The sequence below is a fragment of the Molossus molossus genome, unplaced genomic scaffold (assembly GCF_014108415.1).
Source record: "Molossus molossus isolate mMolMol1 unplaced genomic scaffold, mMolMol1.p scaffold_m16_p_13, whole genome shotgun sequence".
NCBI lineage: Eukaryota > Metazoa > Chordata > Mammalia > Chiroptera > Molossidae > Molossus > Molossus molossus.
The window spans coordinates 14,993,859-15,020,899 of NW_023425348.1; the positions used below are offsets into that span (position 1 = coordinate 14,993,859).

At 37.5% G+C, this 27,041-nt stretch overlaps 1 protein-coding gene across 1 annotated transcript in view; it reads right to left on the reverse strand.

The window, feature by feature from the left end:
* The window catches only part of LOC118627925 (protein NPAT), a 77,142-nt gene that overhangs the window by 13,354 nt on the left and 36,747 nt on the right, over positions 1 to 27,041 (reverse strand). Inside the window, exons 3-12 of the mRNA XM_036258468.1 lie at positions 17,519 to 17,579; positions 15,980 to 16,052; positions 13,847 to 13,887; positions 13,123 to 13,347; positions 12,100 to 12,181; positions 9,924 to 10,011; positions 8,639 to 8,730; positions 8,470 to 8,557; positions 2,396 to 2,492; positions 1,624 to 1,752 (exon numbers count right to left, since the gene is read on the reverse strand). Of these exons, the coding sequence (XP_036114361.1) occupies positions 1,624 to 1,752; positions 2,396 to 2,492; positions 8,470 to 8,557; positions 8,639 to 8,730; positions 9,924 to 10,011; positions 12,100 to 12,181; positions 13,123 to 13,347; positions 13,847 to 13,887; positions 15,980 to 16,052; positions 17,519 to 17,579 (976 nt within the window). The remainder of the gene's footprint in view (positions 1 to 1,623; positions 1,753 to 2,395; positions 2,493 to 8,469; positions 8,558 to 8,638; positions 8,731 to 9,923; positions 10,012 to 12,099; positions 12,182 to 13,122; positions 13,348 to 13,846; positions 13,888 to 15,979; positions 16,053 to 17,518; positions 17,580 to 27,041) is intronic.

Consider the following 27,041-nt stretch of genomic DNA (forward strand, 5'->3'; position numbering starts at 1 on the left):
GAAAATAAAATAACAATGAACAATATAAAAAATAAAAATAAAAAATCCAGAAAATGTTTATCAATAATCACATAATTCTGTTAATGTGACAGTGGTAAAATGATATTTAGTAAAGAGCACATTTGAATCCTTATTGTGGGGAAATTAGCAGAGATCAGATCCAGGCCAAATAAATTCAGAAGTAGTCAGTTTCAATGGACCAGGAACTTTCTGAGAAAATAAGATTTCAAATTTCATTTTGTATAGGGTAGAGCTTTTTTTTTTGATTGGTTGCCTCCCACATGACCCCGACCGCACCGGGGCTGGGGCTGGAACATGTAACCCAGGTACATGCCCTTGACTGGGAATTGAATTTCAGACCTTCAGGTCCTTAGGCCAACACTCTAACCGCTGAGCCAAACCAGCCAGGGTGGTATAGGGTACTGCTTAATTGAAGCACAGTTTTTCACATAACGATATAGTGAGAAAGATATAACCCACTATAACTCAGGCTAAGAAGAAATGGTAGATTGGGCTTGGGTGCAGGCGGAGGACTCAAAGTAGAAATGTAGTTTGAGATTCTCTAAAACTAGTTTTTCTAAGATATGATGTGAAACTAGGAAGCCATCAGGATTTTTAAGGGGCTTGGAGGACATAATAAGATTTAAGAATACATGAGCAGAAATAATTACTTTGGCATAGCTTGATGTGGATGGAAATGGATAGAGATGGTACTAATGAGGTCTAAAGTTCAGCAAAAAGTGTGAGATGCCAGGATAATGGTTATCTTTTAGGAACAGGGGTGGAGGAAACATTGATTTGGAAGAAATATAAAAAGAGGATTTTGGTGGTGCTGGTGGCATTAGATTTTTTTACTTCAGAGATGGTTATACAGTATTTGCTGGACTGCAATTCAATGAGCAATATACATTTTTATTATGCACTTATGTACATGTGTTATACTTCACCAAAGTAAAATTTGAATGGACATATTTAAAAGACCTCAAATGGACATATTCACTGCCTGCCATCATTCAGAAAGTAGTTATTGTGGGGAATTATGTACCATACTGGTACTCGGGGGTGGGAGGGGAGGGAGGCACGGAGGAGGGAGCCAGATATATGAAGAATTGAGTTAGTAGACACATAGAAATATTATCTAAAACCTCATAAAATCCTCAACTCAAGACTATCACATATAATTTATATAGTATATAAATATGTGCAATAGACATTGAGCAGTTAGCTAAAGTTGCTTACTAGGCTGAATGACTAACACCACATACCACACACCAACCTTACATATTAGGGATTTGAATTTGTGGCTCAAAAAAATGATATCAAATGTTATATAGCCTTTTGTTGAATTAGTCAACACTATTAATACTAAACTGTACATGTCAAGAATCTATTTTATCATGAAAGAGTAAGTACTAATAATTCATCTTTTAATCAGAATACTAAAGAATGGGGAGTAATTTTCTTTTTATTATTTTTCTTAATGAAGAGAGAATATTAGAAATACAAAAATGACCTGTGTAATAATTTGAACAACTTCCAAATTAAACAGTGTTTTTTGCCTTTGAAATTTTGAGACTCGCATTAGGGTTTGGATTGATGATATTAACAAAGTCAAATTCTTACCAGATTCTTCTGTTTTAAAAGAACCTTTTACTGTTAGATTAGTTTCATCTGCTAAGACTACATTGGGATTGGTTTCCATATGCTGACTGGAAATGCCTTGTGATAAATTTTTATTATTCTTTGTTTTACCTGTTAAAAAGGGAACAGGGAAACAATTGGTTAAATGACCAAAATAAAAATAAGCATCAATTAATGAAGCTTGACAGTGGTCAAGCAAATGTTAAACTTTGGTTTTAATTATTGTGTTTTGGATGGTTTTAATATATTGCCTTGTATATCACTGACAAGTACAAAGATTTTTCCACTACACAGGTATTTCTTAAACTTTAGCCTATTATCAGAATCACCTGGGGAACAGGGCCACAAATTTGTAATTTTAACATGTTCTCAGATAACACTGATACTGCTAGTTGAGATACTATACTTTGAGAATTACTGCACTAGGCCATAAGTTTGAGGGAAACAGCCAACTTTTTATATTATCCAATGTGTTTGGTGTAATGTATGTATAGTAGTAGACTTCAACATATTGTGTTGACTGGCAAAAATGCTCACAAAAAAACCCAAAATGAAACTGTTTTCCATTTTTACAGATTAGCTCAAGTTTCTTTAAGAAAAAACAAAACAAAAACCCTTTTCATATCCATATAATGCTTAATGAAAATGGAAACTTTTTCAGATACTCTGGGGAATGTTGCTTTCACTTTGGTTAAGTTTCCAAAGAAACAGACTTTTTTTCTTCTAACTGCCTTGAAAGAAACGGTTTTCTTACCATAGTCAAAGAGATCAAAGAGAGCCTGAAATGCTGGATCTGATTCTGTCTGTTCCAATATATCTTGTATAGCTTCTTCAGACATGTGGATTTCATTCTACCAAAAATAACAACAAAAAAACAACCCTAATTGAATTAATACTAATACCAGCAAAATAATATATTCCCAAAACAAAATAAACATAGGAACTATATATGCATATAAATACAAAATAAAATCATGCTAAATGTGACACAGAATATTGTATAAATTTAAAGTGTACAGCAAAATGACTTGACCTACATATATTGTAAACTGATTCTACAATAAGATTAGTTAACATTCACCAGTTCATATAGATTAAAAAAAACAGAAGAAAGAAAATGTTTTTATTTTTTTTTCCTTGTGGGACCTTTTAGGATCCTTTCTCTCTCTCCTTTTAATCCTCACTGGAGGATGTTTATTAATTTTTAGAGAGAGGAAGGGAGAGGGATGTGGAGAGGAGGGAGAGAGGGGGAAAAAGGAAGGAAAGAGGGTGGGGAGAAGGGGGGAAGAGAGAGAAGAAGGGAGGGAGGGACAGAAAGAGAGGGTGGGAAGGAGGGAGAGAGAGAGAGAAAGAGAGGGAGGAAGGAGAGAGAGAGGGAGGGAGGGAGTGAAAGAAACATTAACCAGTTGCCTCCTTTAAGTGCCCCAACCCAGGATTGAACCCACAATCTAGGTATATACCCTGATGGGGAATCAAACCTGAGACCTTTTGGGGTATGGGGTGACACTCACTCCAACAAACTGAACCACACTGGCTAGTGTAAAACTTGGATTTTTAAACAAAGTGGCCATTACAAAAAAAAATGTTTTATTTGAAGTAAAAAAAACCCAGTTAACTCGGATTACAAGGATGTAAGATAAAATCAATAGTTGTTGGTAAAAATACGATTTAGGAGAAAATTAGAAGCTTGAACAAATTCTCATGTATCTATGAACTTGAAAACTGACAATGTAAATAATGTCATCAACAATCCAATGTGAATCAAACTATAAAATGGCGTACCATACCCTCTTATAAAAGTTATTGTTGAAAAAAACAAATTTATTATTTTCCTAATAAATCTCATTTTATTCTAAACTTTGAAAATTAAAATCAAGCCCTGGCCGGTTTTACTCAGTGGTCAGAGCATCGGCCCATGGATCAAAGAGTTGCAGGTTTGATTCCCAGTGAAGGTCACATATCTTGGTTGTGGGTTCGATCCCCAGCCCTGGTCAGGGACCTGCAGGGAGGCAGCCAATCAATGTATCTCTCTCACACTAATGTTTGTTGCTCTCTCTGCCCCCTTCTCTCCCTCTCCTTCCCACTCCATCTAAAAAAAATTAGTATTGAAAGAATTCTGAAATATTCGTTTTAAAGGTACCTGCAAATCAACTTTGTAAATAATTTTTATTTATTTACTTTTTAATCCTCACTGGAGGTCATGCTTAGAGAGAGGAAGGTAGGAAGGTGGGGGCAGAGGGGTTGAGAAACACTAACCAATTGCCTTCTGTATGTGCCTTGACCGAGGATAGAACCCACAAACCAGGTATGTGCCCTGACCAAGAATTGAACCAGCAATCTTTCGGAGCACAGGACAACACTCATTTGAGACACTCCAGCCTGGTAACGTGTAAATAATTTTAAAAATCAAGACACACTTTAGCCCTGGCCAGTTTGGCTCAGCAGCTAGAGCGTTGGCCTATGGACTAATCAGTCACAGGTTTGACTCGGGTCAAGGGCACGCGCCTAGGTTGTGGTTCGTCCCTGGCCCTGGCTGGGGTCATGCAGGAGGCAGCCAGTCGATGTGTCCCTTTCACGTTGATGTTTCTCTGTTTCTCTCTCTCTCCCAATCAATCTGAACAAAAATGAAAAAAAAATGTCAAGCGAGGATAAAAAAACAAAACACTTTAGACACAATAAAATGAACAGAGGACAAGTCTACAACTCAATAAGCTTTGACAACTGTATGGACTGTATAACCATCACCCTAATCAAAATGAAAATGTAGAACATTTGCATCACCAAGGAAATCTACTGCCCTTCCCCATACACCATTCTCCTTTCTAGAGAATTCCTTCCCTTGGCAAATCACTCCCCTTACTCTCAACTCAGGCAACAATTTCTGATTTACCTAAGCATAAGTTAGTGTTTGATGTTTTAGAACTTTATGCATTCCTTTATATCTGTCTTCTCTGATGAAAATAACAAAGATTCATCCATGTTGTTATATGTATTAGTAGCTCATTAAAAAATTTTTTTTCTTTATTGATTTTAGAGAGGAAGGAAGAGGGAGAAAGATAGAAATACCAATGAGAGAGAACATTGATTGGCTGCCTCCTATATGCCCCCCACTGGGGATCAGGCCCACAAGCTGGGCATGTGTCCTGACCGGAATCCAACTGGCGACCTATTGGTACATGGGTTGACGCTCAACCACTGAGCCATACCAGCCAGACTCATTGTATTCTTTTCATTTCCCAAATGACAATGTGGAATACCTTCTCATGGACTCTCCGGTCTGTAGGCTGATGCTCTAACCGCTGAGCCAAACCGGCCAGGGCTAAGGAAGCCTTTTAAATTCATTATTACAGTTAATGATTCAAATAGCCTAAAAAATCTTGCCTACCCCAAGGTCATAAAGACTTGTAAATATTTTTTAAATTCCTACTTCACCTATGTATACAACTGGCTGTTCATGTCTTAGTGAAGATGATGCACATACTACTCAGTTGGATATTATATTATGTCTCGCCATTCTTTTTTTTATCCTCACCCAAGGACATTTTTTTGCATTTATCTTCAGATAGAGTGGGAGTGAGGAAGAGAGAGAAGCATCGATGTGAGAGAGACACATCGACTGGTTGCCACCTGCATGACCCCAACCAGGGCCAGGGACCAATTGCAACCGAGGTAAGTGTCCTTATTGGGAACTGAACCTGGGACTCTCTGGTCTGCGGGCCAATGCTCTAACTGCTGAGCCAAACCAACCAGGGCTCGTCATTCTTTGTTTTGGGTATGTGCCCCTAGCAGGAACCAAACCCGGGACTCTCTGGTCCGCAGGCTGACACCCCAACCGCTGAGCCAAACTGGCCAGGGTGCTCACCATTCTTTTAAAAAATTATTTAAACCTGAATACTTAACTTTTGACAGATACTGCACAGTATTAAACAACCAATAGCAGAGGATTATATCATCACTTTAATGTAACTTCTCACAGTATCTAACACAGTACCTTGATTATGGTAACTACCTGATTTTAGTTATGTTTGTGGAGAAAATATAATCAAGGAGTTTGAGACTATAAAAAGTTAGAATAGTCCTGGTCCATTTTGCTCAGAAGTTAGAGCGTCAGCCTGCAGATGAGAGTCGTGGGTTTGATCCGGTCAAGGGCACATACCTTGGTTGCAGTTCGGTCCCCTGCCCTGGTCAAGGTCATGCAGGAGGCAACCAGTCAATGTGTCTCTCTAATGTCAATGTCTCTCTGTCTCTGTCTCTGTCTCTCCCTACCTCCCTCCCTGTCTGAAGATAATGAAAAACGTGTCTTTGGGTGAGGATTAAAAAAATAAAAAGTTAGAATATACAATATGTATTTGTTAAACATTAAGAAATAGAAGAAGTTGGAAAAAGCAGTAGTGATAGATAATGTAAAGGTTGCTTTAATAAGCTTATCCTAATTTGTTAAATTTACTGAATTTCACCAAGGGAGAATATAGTAAATGTTTTTTAAATTATTCTGAAGAAACTGACAAAAAAGAAAAAAATTTAGTGGTTTTACCAGAATTCACCATCTGAAAGAAAACCCAATATGATGAATTCCTTTTATGGGCACAGCAACAAAATGATTAAACAGCCTGACAGTCCAAGTAAAAGATGTGGTAAAGTCACAATCTCAGCAGCCCTTCAAAAAGGATAGTCACTCATGGACAAATCTTAAAACATATACTGTTAAATTCTTCCTTTACCAGCTTACACTGTTTCACCTTCACCATCACTGAATAGCAAGTGACTATTAGCCCGTATCTTCTTTCTCTTAGCACTAAGTCTCACAAAATTACTCATTTAAGTTAGTAACCTTTCTTCTTAAAAGTGTCTTGTTCATTTTATTTAGTTAAATATTACTTGAATTCCCTATATATTTTTAACATATCATTTCAGTTTTTTTTACATTTTTGAACAGTTTGTAGCCATGTAGAGAAAATTAATTTATTATATACTGTACAGCTGCTTACTGTACACAAATACACCCACTAATGAATCTTTAAGCTTTAAATACTTAGAAATAGATGACCTACTGTTGCACTGATATAGGAAAAATGTTTTACTGGTACCTGGAAGAATTGGTTCAAGTTATTAAATAGGTTAGGAATGTCTTATTACTTTTACCATTTAAATAAGGCAATTTTAATATATGTAAATCAAATTATCATGCAATATGCCTTAAATGTATACAGCAATGTATGTCAATTATTTCTCAATAAAAATGTGTTACTTAATAATGGGATCTGTTCTGAGAAATGCACCATTAGTCAATTTAGTCATTGTGTGAACATCATAGTATGTTTTAACTGATGATATAGCCTATTACACATGTAGGCTATACGTTATAGCTTATAGCTCCTAGGCTACCATCCAGTATAGCAACATGCTATTATATAGAATACTATAGACCATTTTAACAATGATAAGTATTTGTGTATCTAAATATATCTAAACATAGAAACGTGAGAATATGGTGTATAAGGTAAAAAATGGTATACCTGTATATAGCACTCAGTATGAATGGAGCTTGCAGAACTGGAAGTTGCTCCAGATGACTCAGTGAGTGACTGGTGAGTGAATGTGAAGGCCTAGGACATTACTACTACAGACTTTATAAATACTGTGCCACAAGCCCTATCTGTGCTTCCCAATAGGGTCAGTAACAGAAGCTGTCAATGCTGTTCTGTGAACAGGGATGTGGGCTAGACTGTTTGGAAATATAGCTGGGAAGGGCCTAAATCACCAAGAGTGACTATAAGAAGGAAGTGAAAGGTGGCCTGAAAATCAGCAGGAACAGAAATCAAGATGAAAAGATACAGGAACATAGGGGACAGTTAGTTAGGTGATGTGGTTTAGGCTACTGGATGTTTGATCAGTGGTTAGATTAAGAAACTTTGTAATAGTCAAAAAAATAAGGGTGTTGAACATGGAGATGGTATGGAACTAAGGAGTCAGTATTTTGACTACACAAATTTATTTTTGGTTCTACTGACCCTGGCTCGTTCTGGTATTAAATTGATGGAAGAAATGAAACTTCTCTATGCTTTACAGCATTACAACCTGAACATAATCCCAAAGTACAGGGTCAGGTTGGCTCCAAACTATCATAGAAAGCTTCTACTAAAGTGGCTGTGGCACTTAAATAAGTATTAAGGTTGCTCCTGTGGACCCGTGTCCTTGTACAGGAACTTAGGTCCTCAACAAAGAACTTACAACAATGTTCTCTGAAGACCACCAGGCTAGATCTGGGAGAGCAGTAGCACCCCTGAATATGTAGTGTGAGAACAGGCCCCTTTGTACTGAAACAGGTCAGTGGCTGACTGACTAGGATGTAACCTGTGCACTAAAAATTGAGGTGCTATGAGTGAGAGGGAATCTCTCTGAACCGCAGGCCAAAGCTCTAACCACTGAGCAAAATGGCCAGGGTGAGTGAGAGGGAATCTATTGCCAAGTTCCATAGATATTGCTTCTGTTCAGAGAAAAATTCCTCCTGACCCACATATCCTTCCATTTCTTACAGAAAAATTCAGTTCCATTAGTAATCTTATTATAGGACCACCTTCATATATGTGGTCCATCACTGACCAAAACATAATTCTGTGGCACATGATTATTATAATGTAAATTTGATTATCTAAAAATTCACTAACCTATTTTCAGGAACAGATTACATTCAGATAATAAAGAAAATCTACTACCTTACGTTATTATTTTAAATAACTTTATATACCCAATGGTTTTAGAATGAACCCAAAATACCATCATTTTTAACTATGAGTACATGCACTATACAGCTACCCTTACCCCTACCTGAAGTCCCAAGAGTTCATCTATTGAAGTTTCTGGTTCAGTAGGGTTGCTATCTGTTTGCTTAGGTGCTTGAGGAATATTGCTGTCACTGTAATATAGATAGAAAAAATTGTAGTATACTTCTCAATTAGGCAAAAATAATTAGGCAATTTAAACACCCATAGCTTACCTAGTCAAAAATTTATTAATGTTTTCTGCAAGCTTTTCTTGAAGAGATTTGTTGCTTAGTATTTTTTCTCGTGCATTTTCAATAACCATTTGCTGGAAAAGAAAGTCAATTAGCAAATGAACAGACAGAAATTTGCTAATAACTAAATTAACAGGTTATTTGTTATTAATTCACAGTTATTTTGAACAAATTTTATAAGCAAATAGACCATATGCTGGAAAAAACACTGTAGTAATTTTGCCAACATATATATTACATACCTACAACCAACTATAGCCTACATATTTAAAGCCAAGAGCCACCGCTTGTAAACAATGTTTGTCGAATAATCATGTCATCACACCACCTCACTTACAGTAATTGGTTCTGTTGTGGGACAGTGTAACATTCTGCAGCAGTTTTGTTCCTATGTTAAAGCCACACTCCAGCTGTATGTATCTGTTTACTCAAGATGACTGGTGAATGCCCCCGTTTACTAAATCTATTCAGTATAAATTTAAAATTACAGTAATACATATAAAAAGTTTTTCTGTGAAATTCAACTTTTCATTCATACTTAATTTTAAGTATACAAATGTGTCTACATATAGAAAAACAGGTAAATTACCTAATTTGTCAATTCTTTAACGTATGCATTTGGAAAACCTACTTTATATATGACAAACTTTTGGCTTTAAAAAAAATTTTTTTTCTTTATTGATTTTAGAGAGAGGGGGGAAGGGAAAGAGATAGAGACATCAATGACAGAGAACGATGATTGGCTGCCTCCTGCATGCCCCCCCAATGGTGATCAAGTCCACAAGCTGGGCACGTGTCTTGACTGGGAAATGAACTGGCAATCTCTTGGGGCATGGGTTAACACTCAGCCACCAAGTCACACCAGCCAGGCCGGACTTTCAGCTTTAACAGACACCTCCTCGCCTGAATCACTCCGTTATACAGAAGTTTTAACTGTACTCCATTTTACAGATCCTTCACCAACTCCTTCTGAAGTGAATACAGAATACAGCTTAAAAACTCTTTAATTTTTCATACAAGGTTTTTAATAATCTGACTCTAGTAAAATACCCTATTATATTTTGTAATTCAACAACAATGTATTTACTGTTTCCTAAACATATACTGCTTCTTACTTGGTGTGTTTGCACATTAGCTATTCTGAATGAGTTGTCTCTTACTGCTAAACTTCACCACCCTCTATCCCAAGGCAATTCTACTGCACAGTCTTTATATACATCAATATTTTAAAACTCAGGAATATCTTAAGTTTGGGAAGGTCACTTACCTTTTCTACTGCAAATGCATTTGGATCCTGTAAATTTCGTATTGTTGGTTGAGGTCCAGACAAAGTGATATTTTTCCTCTGAGAGTCACTGAAACACATTTTAAAAGCTTGTCTTCAAGTAGTATGATTAACAGATTCAAAGAAATTATACATACAGACATAATATGTTAATTATAAATGCAGACATAAATCTTTTTTTTAATCTTCACCCGAGAACATTTTCCATTTTTTGTTCAGATAGAGTGGGAGGGAGAGAGAGGGGGGAGAGAAGGGGAGAGAGAGGAGGGAGAGAAGGGGAGAGAGAGAAATATCGACGTGAAAGGGACACATCGAGTGGCTGCCACCCACACGACCCAACCAGGGCCAGGGACAAACGGTAACTGAGGTACTTGCCCTTAGTGGGAACCGAACCCAGGTCTCTCTGGACCACAGGCCGACTCTCCAACCTCTGAGCCAAACAAGCCAGGGCAAGACATAAATCTTAACATCATGGTAAAACAGATATTTTCTTGATTTGTGGTAGGGATAAAGAGCAATACAGTGGAAAAGTATTATAGACTTGAATTAAGAAGAAAAGGTTTTGAGGTCTAGCTTTACCACTTATTACCTATGTGGTCTGTAGCACGGTAAGCTATGACCCTCTGACTCACTTTTTAATGGGTTAAGACCAATTGCATTATTGGGTTTATAAAAGAATTGAATGAAATAAAGTATATGAAGACTTTATAAATAGGTCAAGGTTCCTAGAAATGTTAGATATTATTATAGTTTTACTGTTTTATATGGTTGAATGAGAAAGTTTGCTATAAAGAAGGCTGAGGTTAGCCTTGAATGAGAGAAAACCAACAGTAAAAATTCCAACAAAAATACCCATGACATGGCAGTTGAGAAATCAGGGAAAAAAACCAAACTTTAAACTTAACTCTCTTTTCTGAATATCCTTCAAACAAAGACACATAGGTTAAGTGGGACAGAAGAAACTTTTCTCAGACTATCCCTGAAAAGATCCCTGACTATCTATTGATTTAGAACTCTATATTTTTTTTATCCTCTCCCGAGGACATTTTTCCATTTTTTTGTTCAGATAGAGTGGGAGGGAGAGAGGAAGAGAGAGAAACATTGACATGAAAGGGACACATCGAGTGGCTGACACCCACACGACCAACCAGGGCCGAGGACAAACTGCAACCGAGGTACACGCCCTTAGTGGGAACCAAACCCGGGTCTCTCGGGACCGCAGGCTGCCGCTCTAACCGCTGAACCAAACCAGCCAGGGCTGATTTAGAACTTTAAATGTGTTTGTATACCCTAAAACATACCAGTATTACTTATATTCACTGAAAAAAAACATTTACTTCAAAAAATGTGAGATAAGACCAATTTTAAGATATACTTTTCTGTACCACTACAGGAAAAACATATTTCCAATGGAAGTGATATGCCACTGTTATAAGATGCCACCGGCCACTGTTATAAGATGCCACCTGATTTCAGGGACGTTATAATAATAATAATAATAATATAAAAAAAGTTCTGAAATGGATATAACAGTAAATAGTCCCAAGAACTTAATCCAATCTTATTTTATTCACAATGTGAAAATCCTTGTGTAAATCCTTTTTCTTTTTTTTTATCCTCACCCGAGGATATTTTTCCACTTCTTGTACAGATAGAGTGGGAGGGAGAGAGAGGAAGGGAGAGAGAGAGAGAAACATCGACGTGAAGGGACACATCGAATGGCTGCCACCAGCACGACCAACCAGGGCCGGGGACAAACTGCAACCGAAGTACGTGCCCTTAGCGGGAACCGAACCCGGGTCTCTCCGGACCGCAGGCCAACGCTCTAACCGCTGAGCCAAACCGGCCAGGGCAAATCCTTTTTCTTAAAAAAAAAAAGAAATTAACTTTTTGTTAATCCTCATCCGAGGATATTTTTCCATTGAATTTTAGATAGAGTGAAAGCGAGGGAGCAAGGGAGGGAGGGAGGGAAACATCGATGTGATAGAGCCACTTCGAATGGTTGCCTCCCACACAACCTGACCAGGGCCAGGAACTGCAATCGAGATACGTGCCCTTGACTGGAACTGAACCAGCGATTCACTGGTCTGCAGGCTGATGTTCTAACCAGTAAGCCAAACCAGCCAGGGAGAAACTTGTCTTTTTAAAAAGCATTTACCTTTTGCGTCTACCAGGAGACATTAAACTGGCATGAGTTTTTTTCTCTTGAGGACCAGGAATTATATTTAAAGCCTCTCCAGCTGTATTTCAAGAAAAAAAAAAAAGAAAATGAATAGTTTTCTAAACTTGAATTAATAGAAAAAGTATCATTATAAAATTGTATATGTAATTGAGTTAGCATACACTGAGTGCCTATTATGCACAAAGCACTATAGGAGATATTAAGATAAATAAAATACAGTACCTATGACTTAAGGTTTTGCAATAAAAAGTACTGTATAATCTTATGAAAAAATAACATGGCAGAATGAAAGAGCTGTAAAAAGTATAAACAAAATGCATACTGTAATGTATATATACTAAGTGTTTTTACCCAGAAGTGTAAGAGGTTGGAAAAAAGATGGAAATGAAGAAAAATGTAATGGATGGCAATGAAGTTTAGCTGCACAGAAGAGAAAAAAGACTGGTCTAGAAACAGAGAGTTGGCCCCTCAATTCTAATCCCCACTCTGTTATTAACTAGCTCTTGCCATTTAATATTATGTGTTTTCAAAGTTTCAAGTATACAACAAGATGTACCCAGACGATTTCCAAGTTTATCCCTAGCTCTAAGATTCACCCAGTAATATAAAAGATTTCAAACATGCAGAGATAGAGGTGAACTGGAAAACATTTCTCATTCCAGGAGGGCAGGCTAGCATAAACAAAAATCAAAAGATGGTGAAATATAATGTGTATTCCTTTTAAAATCAACTACAATGGGGCCTTTTCTATTAATGTAGATAACTGAAGTACAGAAGAGAGTTCAAAGTTGGACTTTAGTTAGAACAGAAGTAAGAATCCTAGATTAAAATGTCTCACAGATTTAGTAATATGGCTATTAAATGGCAAATTTATCAAAAGCCTTTCTTGCCTTTTTTTAGGCTACAATTTTACACTATGAGTATAAAGACAATAGTTTATTATGTCATTTATACAAATTGATTACAAACAAAATTTATGAGTATAAAATTTAAACTTACTGGTCACAGTGTCTTGAGATTGTGAATGGTTAACCACTACAAAATTTGATCTCAAAGGAACTGAAGTTTGGCTAGTTGGCCGAATAACTTGTGTAGCTGTCAAAGGAGCAGTAGTAAACTGTCCTGAAAGATACGGTAAAGTGAGCAACTCTGAACTGACAGGAGCTACTTGAGATGCAAGCCTTCTCTGCCGTTTGATTTCTGCAATTCCACTTCTTGTCCGGGCTGAAACACATGAAAATTTAAAAAATTTCCAATGTCAGAGCAGTGTGAAAATTTCAAGAAGTCACATGATACACACCCTACTATTTAACCCTATTAGATCTATTGAAAAATAGCCCTTAAAAATATCAACTAAGTTTATGAGATGTCATAAAAAAAAAAACCTAAAATAAGTAAATTACAACTATAAATCTAAGAGTGCATTTCTTTTATTATAATTCATACTCATAACACCTCTAAAAATTGGAAAACAAACTTAATGAACAAGAACAAAATGATGTAAATATACATAAGAGCCAGTGAGAAAAATAGAAAGTATTTAAAATGCATATTTTTACAATAAACTAAAACATTATTTCCTATTATGACAATAACTATACTTAGAAAAGCAGTAGTTTAAACAAAATATATACTTAGTGCATATGTAGTGTTAATTAAAATGTTGTTCTGACAGAGTTCATAGTAATTCCTAACATTATTTGATTTAAAGTTGAATACCAACCTCTCTGATTGGCAGCAAACCCTGGGGAACCTTGCATGCTCCTAACAAATAAAACAAAGTAGTTAGACATTAAAAAACTCCTCTTGCCAACTCACACTGACTTAGCTGCCGTCAGGCGTAAATAATGAGGAGAAAGGCAATAGATCTCTTTCAAACAAAAGAGACAAGCACATTTTTTGGGGTGGGGAGACAGAGGGAGAGCCAAATCTTATTTGCTTTGGCAGAAAAATAGTGGCATGTAAACACACACACAATTTTATAATAATCAAGCTTCTAATTCAATATGCATTAGAGAGCCTTGACATTCCATTAAGAGTACAATCTGACTTGATGTTAGGAACTCAGTATATTTAAGAAAGCCGCCCTGGCCGGTTTGGCTCAGCGGTTAGAGCGTCCGCCTGCGGTCCGGAGAGACCCGGGTTCAGTTCCTGCTAAGGGCATGTACCTCGGTTGCAGTTTGTCCCCGGCCCTGGTTGGTCGTGCGGGTGGCAGCCACTTGATGTGTCCCTTTCACATCGATGTTTCCCTCTCTCTCTCTCTTCCTCTCTCTCCCTCCCACTCTGTCTGTACAAAAAATGGAAAAATATCCTCGGATGAGGATTAAAAAAAAAAAAGAAAGCCATATATATATATAATTTTATAATTACTAATTATCTCTTATAACTACAGATGTACCCTCCTAGCAAAATTTTGGTTTCCCATATGACTTCAGTCATAAATACTTCAGAATCCCAAAGTTAAAATTTAAGGACATCCTGCTTTTACCAAATTTATGACTATGAAATTATTTCATCCAAACTCTAAAGGAGCAAAGCAAACATATAAGAAAACTCACTGTACAAGCCAATTCTCCTTTTATGACTTAGAGTTACCCATGTATTTGGTAAACAATCACAGACACTGCCATTGTCTTAAAAATCTGTCAAATAAGTTGTTCCCAATGAGAGCCACAAAACTTACTGAATCACATACACACTTTTAAATAACACAAACCAATCTTGGGGAATACTTAGTTAAGGGCTTTTTCTTATATGTAATACCCTGTCAATATCTCATTTATAGGTATTAATTAAATTGTGAATGTCTTTGAAGATTACTGGCAATGGGAGAAAATACAAGAGTCAGGAAAGGGAAATAAAGGTAAGACAACCAAATAAGATGTATTACAGTTAGATATAAACCATTCAGAGTATGTTAGCTGTTTATACAAATTTTTTTCTTTGATTTTAGAGAGGAAGGGAGAGGGAGAAGAGAGAGAGAGATGGAAACATCGATGAGAGAGAACACCGACTGGCCACCTCCAGCATGCCCCCCATTGGGGATTTCGCACAACCTAGGCATGTGCCCTTGACCAGGAATAGAACCGGCAAACTCTTGGTGCATGGGTTGACACTCAAATCACTGAGCCACACTGGCTGGGCAAGTATGTTAGCAGTTTAAATTGAGGAAGGAAAATGAGGCCCCTGCTGAATTTAAAAAAATGGGGTATTCACTTGTAACTCTGGGAGAAAAGGTAAGATAAACTAAGGTTTCCATACTAGATTCAACAGTTAAATAAGAGATTTTATAAACTTAATATCAATAGAGCTGGCATTCCAAGGCCTTGATTAAGGTAGAAGGTGAACATTAATTAGTACTATGTGATAATCTCAAAGCAAAAGATTCCAGAAGTATTATTACTCAAGCTTGTTGCCTTATAAGGAAAGTACTGATGGGGGACATGGATTCCACACATCAATTCTCTGCAAATATAATAAAAATGCAACTGTATAAGGGAATTCACAGAGGACTGGGATTAGGAGATTTGTATTTACACCAGACTGGAATTAGATTTGTATTCTGGCCAAAGATATGCTTATAATTTGCTACGGGAACTTGGAAATTTTGTTAAACTTCTTTAAGTCTCAATTTCCTCTTTTCTAATCTTTTTATTAAAGTATGCAATTTATTTCAAATTATTTCAATCAAAGACAAAGAAATATCAATAACCTTTACAGTAATTTCAAATTAGACCATGCTATATAAATGCACCACGTGGGTCATAAGATTTAAAACGCAAAGTGATTTTTTCATAGGTTTGCACCCCAAAATCTTATGCATTCTCATAAGCTTATTATATAAGCTTTTCATTACCTGATCTGAGAAAGTGTATGGTCTAACTTCTTCCACAGAGATGACATAATTGCTGGGACATGATTTGATGTTTCTAAATCATAAGAGGAAAGGTTTCTTAAAAAATTCAGTTGGAAAAAAATATACCATTTAATTTGAATATATACAGAAACTGAATTAGGAAAACTTAAAACTTTTTTTTCAGCTGTCAACATTATGCTGGAAACCAAAACTATAATGAGACTGCTTTCTTTTCCTCAAACCAATGACTATCAGATGCAATAAGAATGAAAACAAACATTTGTGAAATCTATGAAGCTTTATTTGGATTATTAATTTTGTATCTTCTTTGAATTAAAGACAAACTATTTTAAATCTCTTCTGACATAATGTGACATTTGAAAGTCAATTAAAATAATTTGATTTATAAGTAATGATAATATGCAAATTCCTTAGACTATGAAAATTAGTTTTCCACATCCAATTACTTTTATGTTCAAATCACTCTGACTGCTCAGCAACCCTTTAAAAAAAGTCTAACAGTTACTATACTTAGAATTACTGGCAAATTCCTGAGGACTAATTAGTCTTTTTCAGGATGTGCTCCATAGCCACAATGATAGGAAAGTCCTAAGGCGTTTCAAATCTTTACCATGTATCTATAAAAATTCAAACCAGAGGAAGCTACTCAACATAAAAGTGAGATATAAACACTTGAATTACAATAGCACATTGTTTCTGATGTCATTTACACCCTAAATATTCCTGTAAGCTAGTAAAGAAACTTTGGGAATAGAAAACTTTGGCAGAAAGATCAAGTAACCTTCTTGAAAAGTGAGCAATAAAATTCAGGCCCAGAATTTCCAGGCCTATTACTTTCTGTAGTTTCTAGTTTTGTGATCTTGGAAAAGTTATCTGGACTGTCTAATCCTGTTTTCTGATATTTAAAAATGTGTTGAAACAAGGAAAATGTCTTACTGAATTATTTTAAGGACTAAGATAAAATATATGAAAACACCAAGCACAATGATGCATAGACAGTACTCAATACATGTTAAGCTTATTTCCTTTTTTATCATTTTATGCTAATTAAATCTTTAGCTTATGACATTAACAAAAGAATTTGAAATAAAGAAAAAATAACTATTAGAGAATAAAATAAACAATTCTAACTTCTTCCTTAAAACATTAATTTAGGAAATAATTATTTTATATTGTGATAAACATAAGCCAGAATATTATGACTGTTTCCTGTGTCCAGAAGCTAGGGGATTTACTTAAAATATTAGGTTGGAATTTTATAACACATAGCCTTTTCATCAGAGTAGATACCTACCTATAGTTTTACTCTACAGCCTTTCAAAAAATTATTTATCAATCGATATAAACACAACCTATTTAATTATATATTTCTCAATAAAATTTACCTCATTATAACTGAGACACGTTTTCTTACGGCTTTTATAAAGCATTGCTATACTTTAAAAATTATTTGTAATTAAAACAGTTAGATAAATGCTATGTAAAACAAACAAAAAATCCCTAAATGTGAATTCTTACCTTTTGTTTTCATAGCTACATATTCATTCAAAATTGTTGTCAAGTTTTTTCCAAATAAGGACTGAAAAGAAAAGATTAAGCATTACCAAAACCATTTATTACGACCAATAATTTCCCGCCATGAAATATTTTACCATATAAAAGTTAACAGAAGATCTGGACAGGTCATCTAAAATGAAAATAGTCACTCAAGTAAGGGGTTGGAAAAAATAAATCTAAGGGTAAAGAACCTTGTCAGTTTGAATAAGACATTGTGACTATGTTTCTTTAGCTAATATAGCTCCAAGGCATGAAAGTAGTTTTCAGCTGGGAGGTAGGGATCCAGTGATAAAAACTGTTTAAAAACAAAAAGGACCTACTCCTTTCTATCTGGCAAGTCATGTGAACATGACAAAGAACAAATTAAAAACTGAGTGTAAGAGATACCATTTGCAAGGATCAGTGCCTTCTTATTTTCACTTGGATCATCTCATAAACTTAGCCTCCCCCACCCCACAATTTCTACTACTACTAAAGGACAGAGGTCATATAATAAAATAGGGAAGAACCAGGATTTTTATAACAGACAGTTCTAGTTTCCACACTTATTATAAGTGTGACAAGTCACCTACATTCTCTAAGGCTTACTTTCATATATATAAAAATGAACATATTAATTTTTAATTCATAGAATCTTTTGTTGTGAAGATTAAGTGAGGATACGTGTAATATAACAAGGACAATGGGTAACACATACCAGATGATTAGTTTCTTTTCCCCTCCTGAACTTTCACAGCAGATTTCTAATTTGTCCTTCTATCTTAATTAAAACCTGAGAAGCTAGGGGATTTACTTAATACTAACTTTTCATTATACCTTGCTTTATTTCTAATTAATGGCTGAATGACTGTTATGGACTGAATTGTGTCCCCAAAGATTCATGGCAGGGCACCTCAGGAAGGTGGCCCTTTATAAGCTTGGAAGGCAGTTCTCACCAGAAACGAGATCAGGGGCACCTTGATGTTAGACTTTCCAGTCTCCAGAAATGTGGGAAGTATAGATCTGGGAGCTAGGTGCTTGTAACTAGGGTATTAGGGCAACTATGCCCTCATTGCAGACATTACACAAATACAGACACACCAATTCACATATATAAACATTATATATTTGTACATATATTAAGACAAACACACTGATATCTGACTATAATTCAACACCACAGGTTGTATTCTTTATTAAGAAATTTTAATGTTGACATTACTGAAAATGTCTCCCATTTTCAATTCCTTTGCCTACCTCCACCCACACCTGCCTTGCCCTCCCTTGATCTTCACCACACAACTGTCGGTGTCCATATGTTCTTTATCTAATCCCTTCACCTTCTTTATCCATCCCCTCTCATTCCCATACCTTTGGGCAACCATGTATCCACAGTTCTGGTTCCACTCTGTTGTCGATTTATTTTCTTAGATTCCACATATTAGTGAGATCATATGGTATTTGTCTTTCTCTGGCTGGCTTATTTAGCTTACCATAATACTATCCAGGTCCATCCATGCTGTTGCAAAGGGTAAGAGTTCCTTCTGTTTTACAACTGCATAGGATTCCATTGTGTAAATGTACTATAGCTTTGTTATGCTCTCATGTGCTGATGGACACCTGGCTGTTTCCAGATCTTGACTATTGTAAATAATGCTATGAACATAGGGGTGCATATAATCTTACCTGAGGATTTTTCTCCATTGATTTTAAAAAATAAAATGGTAGAGAGGGAAGGAGAGAGAGAGAGGGAGGAAGGGAGAGGAAGAAACATTGATATGAGAGAGACATACTGACTGGTTACCTCCTGCATGACATGGGCCAGGGCAGAAGATAGAACTGGCAACTCAGGTACATGCCCTCGACTAATATCATGGACTGACACTCTAACTGCTAAGCCAAACTGGTCAGGGTGCATATATTCTTTTATTTATTTATCATTTGACTTTGATTTGTTTATTTTTTCCCCTCCAATTTTTTTTAAAAAATTTTTTATCCTCACCTGAGGACTTTTTTTCCCATTTTTTATTCAGACAGAGCGGGAGGGAGAGAGAGGAAGAGAGAGAGAAACATCGACATGAAAGGGACACGTCGACTGGCTGCCACCCACACGACCCAACCAGGGCTGGGGACAAACTGCAACCGAAGTATATGCCCTTGGCGGGAACCAAACCCAGGTCTCTCTGGACCGCAGGCCGATGCTCTAACCGCTGAGCCAAACCGGCCAGGGCCCCAACACTATTTATTAAAGAGGCTCTCTTTACTCCATTGTATGCTCTTGCCATCTTTGTCAAATATTAATTGAGCATCTTTTGGGTCAATTTCTGGGTTCTCTGTTCTATTCCATTGATCTATATGCCTGTACTTGTGCCAGTGCCGGGCTGTTTTGGTTAGAGTAGTTTTGTAATATAACCTGATATCTGGTATTATGATCCCACATACTTTGTCTTTCTTTTTCAAGATTGCTGTGGCTATTCAGGATCTTTTTTGGTTCCATAAGAACTTCTGAAGTACTTGTTCTAGTGCTGTGAAATATGTCATTGGTATTTTGATGAGGATTGCATTGAATCTATAGATTGCTTTTAATGATGTTAATTCTTCCAATCCATGAACAAGGAATGTGTTTCCACTATTTTATATCTTCCTTTATTTCTTTTTTCAATGTCCTGTAGTTTTCTGCAAATAGGTCCTTTACTTCTTTGGTTAAGTTTATTCCTAGGTACCTCAATTTTCTTGCTGCAGTGGTAAATGGGATATACTCTTTCTGTGAGTTCATCATTGGTGTATAAGAATGCCGTCAATTTCTTGATGTTAATTTTGTATCCTGATACCTTGCCGAATTCGTTTATTAAATAAATCTAGCAGAATGCTTTCTTATCCAATCAGCTACTCTGTGCCTTTTGATCAGGGCATTCGGTCCATTTACATTTAACGTTATTATTGATATGTACTTATTTATTGCCATTTTTGATTAGTTTGGTTATATTTTTCTTCCTATTTCTTCTACTAATTACAGCAGTCCTATTAACATTTCTTGCAGTGCTGGTTTGGTGCTGATATATTCCCTTAGCCTTTTTTTTTGATCTGGGAAGCTTTTTATTTCACCTTCTATTTTGAATGATAGCCTTACTGGATAGAATAGTCTTGGACTCAGATCCTTTATGGTCTGTAGTGTTTCTGTTGAGAAGTCAAATGATAACCTTATGGGGGTTCCTTTGTAGGTAACTTGTTGCTTTCCTTTTGCTCCCTTTAGGATTCTATCCTCGTCCTTAGTTTTAGGCATTTTAATTACTATGTGTCTTGGTGTGGGCCTGTTTGAGTTCTTCTGACTTGGGGCTCTCTGTGCTTCTTGAACTTGAATGCCTTCTTCCTTCACTAAGTTAGGGAAGGTTTCTGTCACTATTTCTTCAAATATAATCTATAACCCTTGCTCATTTTCTTCTTCTTTTTGCGACTCCTATGATACAAATGTTATTATGTTTTCAGTTGTCTCAGAGTTCTCTTAAGCTGTCTTCCTGTTTTTAATTGTTTTTTCCTTTTGGTTTTTGATTTCTTTCCCAACCCTGTCTTCTAATTCACTGACCCGGTCCTCAGCTTCCTCTATTCTGCTGGTTATTTCTTCCAATGTGTTCTTTATTTCTGCTACATCATTCTTCATTTCACCTTCGTTGGTTTTCAAATGTGTTTCTATATTCTTACTCATGGTGTTGATGTCCTGACTCATGCTGTTGAGCCTACTCAAGATCATGGCTTTGACCTCTACCTCTGATAACTTGCTTAACTGTATTTCATTTATCTCATCTTCAGTAGAGTTCTCTTGCTCTTTAATTGGGGATTTGTTTCTTTGTTTCACCATTTTGGCTATCTCAGTGGGTTCTGGAGCCTGCCAAATTTTCCCTGTGGGCGTTGGTGCTCTACTGCTTGTGGCTCCCTCTACTGGGTTTGGATGAGTGTGGGAGGGTCCCTGTTCAACACCACTGTCGAGTCGTACTTTCCTGGGTAGATTTGCAAGCTCAGGATAGGTTCAGTTATCCCCCAGCTTTCTGCCTGGAGGGTATTAGTTTCAGTTACTTGTTGAGTCTTGAGTTGTAGCCCACAACTGAATGAAAAACGGCCTCAGGTGTTCAGGGTAAGAGGATTTCCCTAGGAGGGGGCAAATGCTGGTTGTTTATGAGTCTCAATTTGCATTTCAATGGCCCAGCTGGGTTGGGTTAAATCTCCGAGGGAGGGACTGCTGCTTCTCCCCAGAGCTCTGGGGAAAAAGCAAGATAGCCACCATCATGTGCGATCACGACTCAGCAATAGCTCTGGTGTCCCCACAGAGTTCCAGTCCAGTCTGCCCTCCGTCTGTGAGAACCAAAAATGAATGGCTGTAGCTGATTTAGTGTTCTGTCCCGGCCTTCTGCGCTCTGGAGGGCGCTTGGGATTTTAACTCAGAGGGAGATGCTCACAGCTAAAACAGCTGCTTGTGTGGATTCCCAGGCTGCCCTCTGGCGCCTCGGCAGACCTACCAGGCTCCATTCATTGTCCTTTTTTCCTGTTCCTGATGATATGATCCTCTCCAGCTGCTTTTCTGTTGCCTTTTCCTCAATGATTTGTCTTTATTTTAGTTATAATTCCAGTTTGGTCTTGGGAGATGGTCTGTGTAGCTTGCATTCACTCTGCCGCCATTTTGGAATCTCGCATATATTGTTTATTGGTGTTTTGGGATTCTTAGGATATAGTCCCAGAAGTGGGATCGGTGGGTCAAAAAGCAGTTCCATTTTTAATTTTTTTGAGGAAACGAAATGGTCTAAGCCAGCTGTAGATCACATCCACAACACAAGGCAAATGTAGAGCAAAATGGCTTTATTGCATGCGCCTGCGTGTAGGCAGGCTGAGCGGAAAAGGGTTCAGCATCAAATAACAGTTGGGGTGTAGGTTATATACTCTACTTTTAGCTTCTAGCAGTTCTTGGTGCCGTAATCTGCCTGGCCCATTGTCCACTTTGAAGTTGGACTGGTCTGGTATCTCATCCGGCATCTGCTGAGTGATTCATTGCCTTGTGGATAATCCAGATAATCCTTATCCACACTCAACAGAAGACTGAGCAAAGGTCATACAAGCAACACAATTTTCACAGTTTCCACCTTCTGCAAGCTTTTACCTGTACCATTTAAAACACTACTAATCCTTTCAGAAACTCCATCCTATTTTGCATAATGGCTGTAGCCATCTGCATTCCCACCACAGGTTGTATTCTTATCCTCATTTGTATCTTCTTACAGAGTGAGAGACCTGGCTCCTATCATCTACAATATGTTTATTTACTTGTTTAAAATTGATAATTTAGAAGAACTCAGAAGGATTTATTTAAGATTCATTCATCTTGTTTGTGTGTTACTTTTTGTTTATTCACTTACCACTAAGTATCTGACAGTTCTAAATGTTTTTTTATACTAACCATTCTAATAGGTAAATATTGGTATAATAACCATTAGGTTATTAATTTATATTTTCCTAATGACTAATAATATGGAGCATTTTTTTCTTATGCTTACTACAATCCATATATTTTCTATGGGGCAGGATCTTCAGATCTCTTGCCCACTTAAAAAAAATGCAGTCGTTTGTGGGTATTTTTTAAAAAGTTTTTAGCATATTCTTGGTACATATCCTTTATCAGATATGTGAGTTACGAATATTTTCCTCTAGTTCGTAGCTTGTCATTCTTTCAATGCTGTGTCTTACAGAGCACAAGATACTAATTTTATAAAGTTGAATTTTTATAGTCAGTGCTTTTGGCATCATATTTAAAAACCCACTGTCAGAAGTCCCCAGGCAGTTCCTCTTAAAGGACCCACTTACCGACTTACTTGAACTCACTCTCTCTAAGCTCCAGCTCTGGAGCAGCAGTTCAAAAGGCACCAGAGAAATACAGGCAGGAACTGAAGTTCATGTCTGACATTAGGGCGAGAGCTTGGGTGGGGAGGTTTTGTCAGCTTTCTGTCACACAGAAGTGCTGACAGAGGCCATTATTTCTTGGCTGAAACTTCCCCACACATAGCCAGCAGGTAGGCACTGTATCTGAGTGTCCTTCAACTTGGCTAACACTGTTCACCCCAACCTGGTGATTCCCTGAGACCCTGCCCTACTAAACTTGCGGGCCCACTCAAGCTCTTTCCAGTGCCTTTTCCATATGAATGGCCACACTTAAGACATTCTCAAAATCTATAAAACAAACAGCACCTGGCCTCAGCGTACCCGATGCCCCCATACCTCTTGCTAAGTGGCCCTAGGCCTGGCAGTAGTAGGAGGCAGCTGCAGATTGCTGTGTAATTCAAACCAGGTGGCCTTGGGCAGAAAACAGGGTGGGGGGGCTGACCTTGGCGTGTACCTCTCAGGAGACCCCAGAGCTAGCACACCCAATGGACAGTTTCATACCAAGTCAAAACAACACTGAAACGCCTCCACAATGACATATTCAAGGGGCAGAATCAGTGGGCACCAAAGCCCTGCTGAAGAAAGTCCTGTTCTGTGGGGTGGGCCCATAGTTGCAGCAAGTCATTGCAGTGGTTTGGCCTGAGGGTAAATCCGTCACACAGCCCACATGGGGGTGGGAGGTAGAGGGTGGGGGTGGGTGGTGGCTCACTTGAGTGATTAGGGAGACTGTGCCACTGGACCCTATAGGACACTTACTATATTAGGCCATCCTACCAAGCCTGGGTAATGTAGCAGCTCTACATAATACATAAAAACAAACACAGGGATGCTGCCAAGATGAGGAGACAACAAAAAATATCCCTAATGAAAGAACAGAAGGAAACAAATTAACAAAATGGAGACAATGTACTTGATGCAGAGTTCGAAATATTTTTTGTAAGGATGCTCAATGAACTTAGACAGAACTTCAACAGCATATAAAAGGACATGGAAACCATAAAAAGGAACCAGTTCTAATGAAGGATACACTAATAAAATGAAGAATAATTTACCGGAAATCAATAGTAGCATAAATAAAACTGAGAATCAAATCAGCAATTTGGAATATAAGGAAGCAAAAAACCCCCACTCAGAACAATAAAAAGAAAAAAGAATCTAAAAATATGAATATAGGGTAAGGAGCCCCTAGGACAATTTTAAGTGTATCGACATTTGCACCACATGGGTGGTGGAAGGAGAAGACGGAGAGCAAGAAATTGAAAACCTATTTGAAAAAATGATGACAGAAAGCTTCCCTAACCCCACAAAGGAAACAGACATACAAGTCCAGGAAATGCAGAGAGAGAGTCCTAAACAAGATGAACTTAAAGAGGCTGACACCAAGACATATCGTAATTAAAATGCCAAAGATTACAGACTGAAAGATAATCTTAAAAGCAGCAAGAGAAAAGCAGTTAGTTACCTACAAGGGAGCTCCCATGAGCCAGTAAGCTAATTTTTCAACAGAAACTTTGCAGGCCAGAAGGGATGGGCAATAAATATTCAGTGATGAAAACCAAGGATTTACAACCAAGATTATGCTACTCAGTAAAGCTACCATTTAGAACTGAAGGACAGCCCTGGCCGGTTTTGCTTAGTGGTTAGAGCGCTAGTCCATGGACCAATGAACTGCAGGTTCGATTCTGGTCAAGGGCACGTACTTCGGTTGCAATTCATCCCCGGCCTTGGTTGGGGTCAGCAGGAGGCAGGTACTCGATGTGTCCCTTTCACATCGATGTTTCTGTTTCTCTCTCTCCCCGACTCCCATTCTAACTGAATAAAAATGGAAACGTGTCCTCAATTGAGGATAAAAAAAAAAAAATAGAATTGAAGGACATACAGAGTTTCCCAGACAAGGAAAAGCTAAAGGAATTCATCACCATCAAACCAGCAACACATGAAATGTTAAAGGGTCTACTTTAAGGAGAAGAAAAAAAAATTTATTGAGAATATGAACAAGCCCTGGCCAGTTTGGCTCAGTGGTTAGAGGGTTGGCCTGCAGGCCACAGTGTCCCGGGTTTGGTTCCCACTAAGGGCACGTACCTCGGTTGCAGTTTGTCGCTGGCCCAGGTTGGGGTCGTGTGGGTGGCAACCACTTGATGTGCCTCTCTTACATCGATGTTTCTCTTTCTCTCTTCCCCCCTCTCTCCCTCCCACTCTATCTGAAGATAAATGCAGAAATGTCTTCGAGGGAAAAAGAATAAAATGACAATATATATCTATAAACAAAAAATAAATCTAAGAAAAAGAAAATTAAAGCAGCAGAACAGAAACATATTCACAAATACAGAGAACATTTTGATGGCTGCCAGATGGGAGGGAGGTTGGAGGGACAGGTAAAAAGGTGAAGCAATTAAGAAGCACGAATTGGCCCTGGCCAGTTTGGCTCAGCAGTCAGAGCATCAGCCCGCGGTCCAGAGAGACCTGGGTTCGGTTCCCGCTAAGGGCGTGTACCTCGGTTGCAGTTTGTCCCTGGCCCTGGTTGGTCATGTGGGTGGCGGCCACGCGATGTGTCCCTTTCAGGTTGATGTTTCTCTCTCTCTCTCTCATCCTCTCTCTCCCTCCCACTCTATCTGAACAACAACAACAACAAAAAAAATGGAAAAAAATGTCCTTGGGTGAGGATAAAATAAATAAATAAGAAACACAAATTGGCAGCTACAGAATAGTCATGGGGATATAAAGTACAGCATAAGGAATACAGTAAATATTATTCTAATAATTATGCATGGTGTCAGATGGGTATTAGATTTATTGTGATGATCACTTAGTAAGTTATATAATGTTCAATCAATGGGGTATATGCCTGGAACTAATATAACATTGCACATCAACTATCACTGAAAAATAGAAAATGACTTGTTAAAAATAAAGGATGAGGAAAAAAGAAAACAATAAAAAGTAAAAACAACTCACTGTCAAACCTAAGGCTGTACAAATTTTCCACCTATGTTTTCTTCTTAAAGTCATATAGTAGTTCTACATTTTACATTTTGGTGTTGTTATTTATTTGGTTAATTTTTATATGAGAGATGTGTATATGTTCTTTCTTTGTGTATAGATTTCTAGTTGTTCTAGCACTATTTGTCGATAAGATTATCCTTTCTCCATTGAGAAAGACTGGGGCCTTTCCACTTTTGCAAATATCGTTTTTGTTCCAGGCATTTTAGAGAGTGGTTAGTCCTCCACAGGAACCAATAGCAAATTCCCAAGTTTGTGATTATGAGATTTTTTTTTTTATGTTGTTGTTAATCCTCACCTGAGGATATTTTTCCATTGATTTTTAGATAGAGTGGAAGGAAGGGAGGGAGAGAAACATCAATGTGAGAGAAACAAACTGAATGGATGCTTCTCGCATGAACCTGACTAGGGCCGGGGACCCAGGTATATGCCCTTGACTGGCAACTGAACCTGTGAACCTTCAGTCCAAGTGTCACACTCTGACCAGTAAGCCAAAGCAGCCAGGGCTAGATTCTTTTCAATCATGAGGAAGAGAATCCCAGGCGATTTCTTGATGCTGTAGCAATTCCAGGCAGTTTATCAA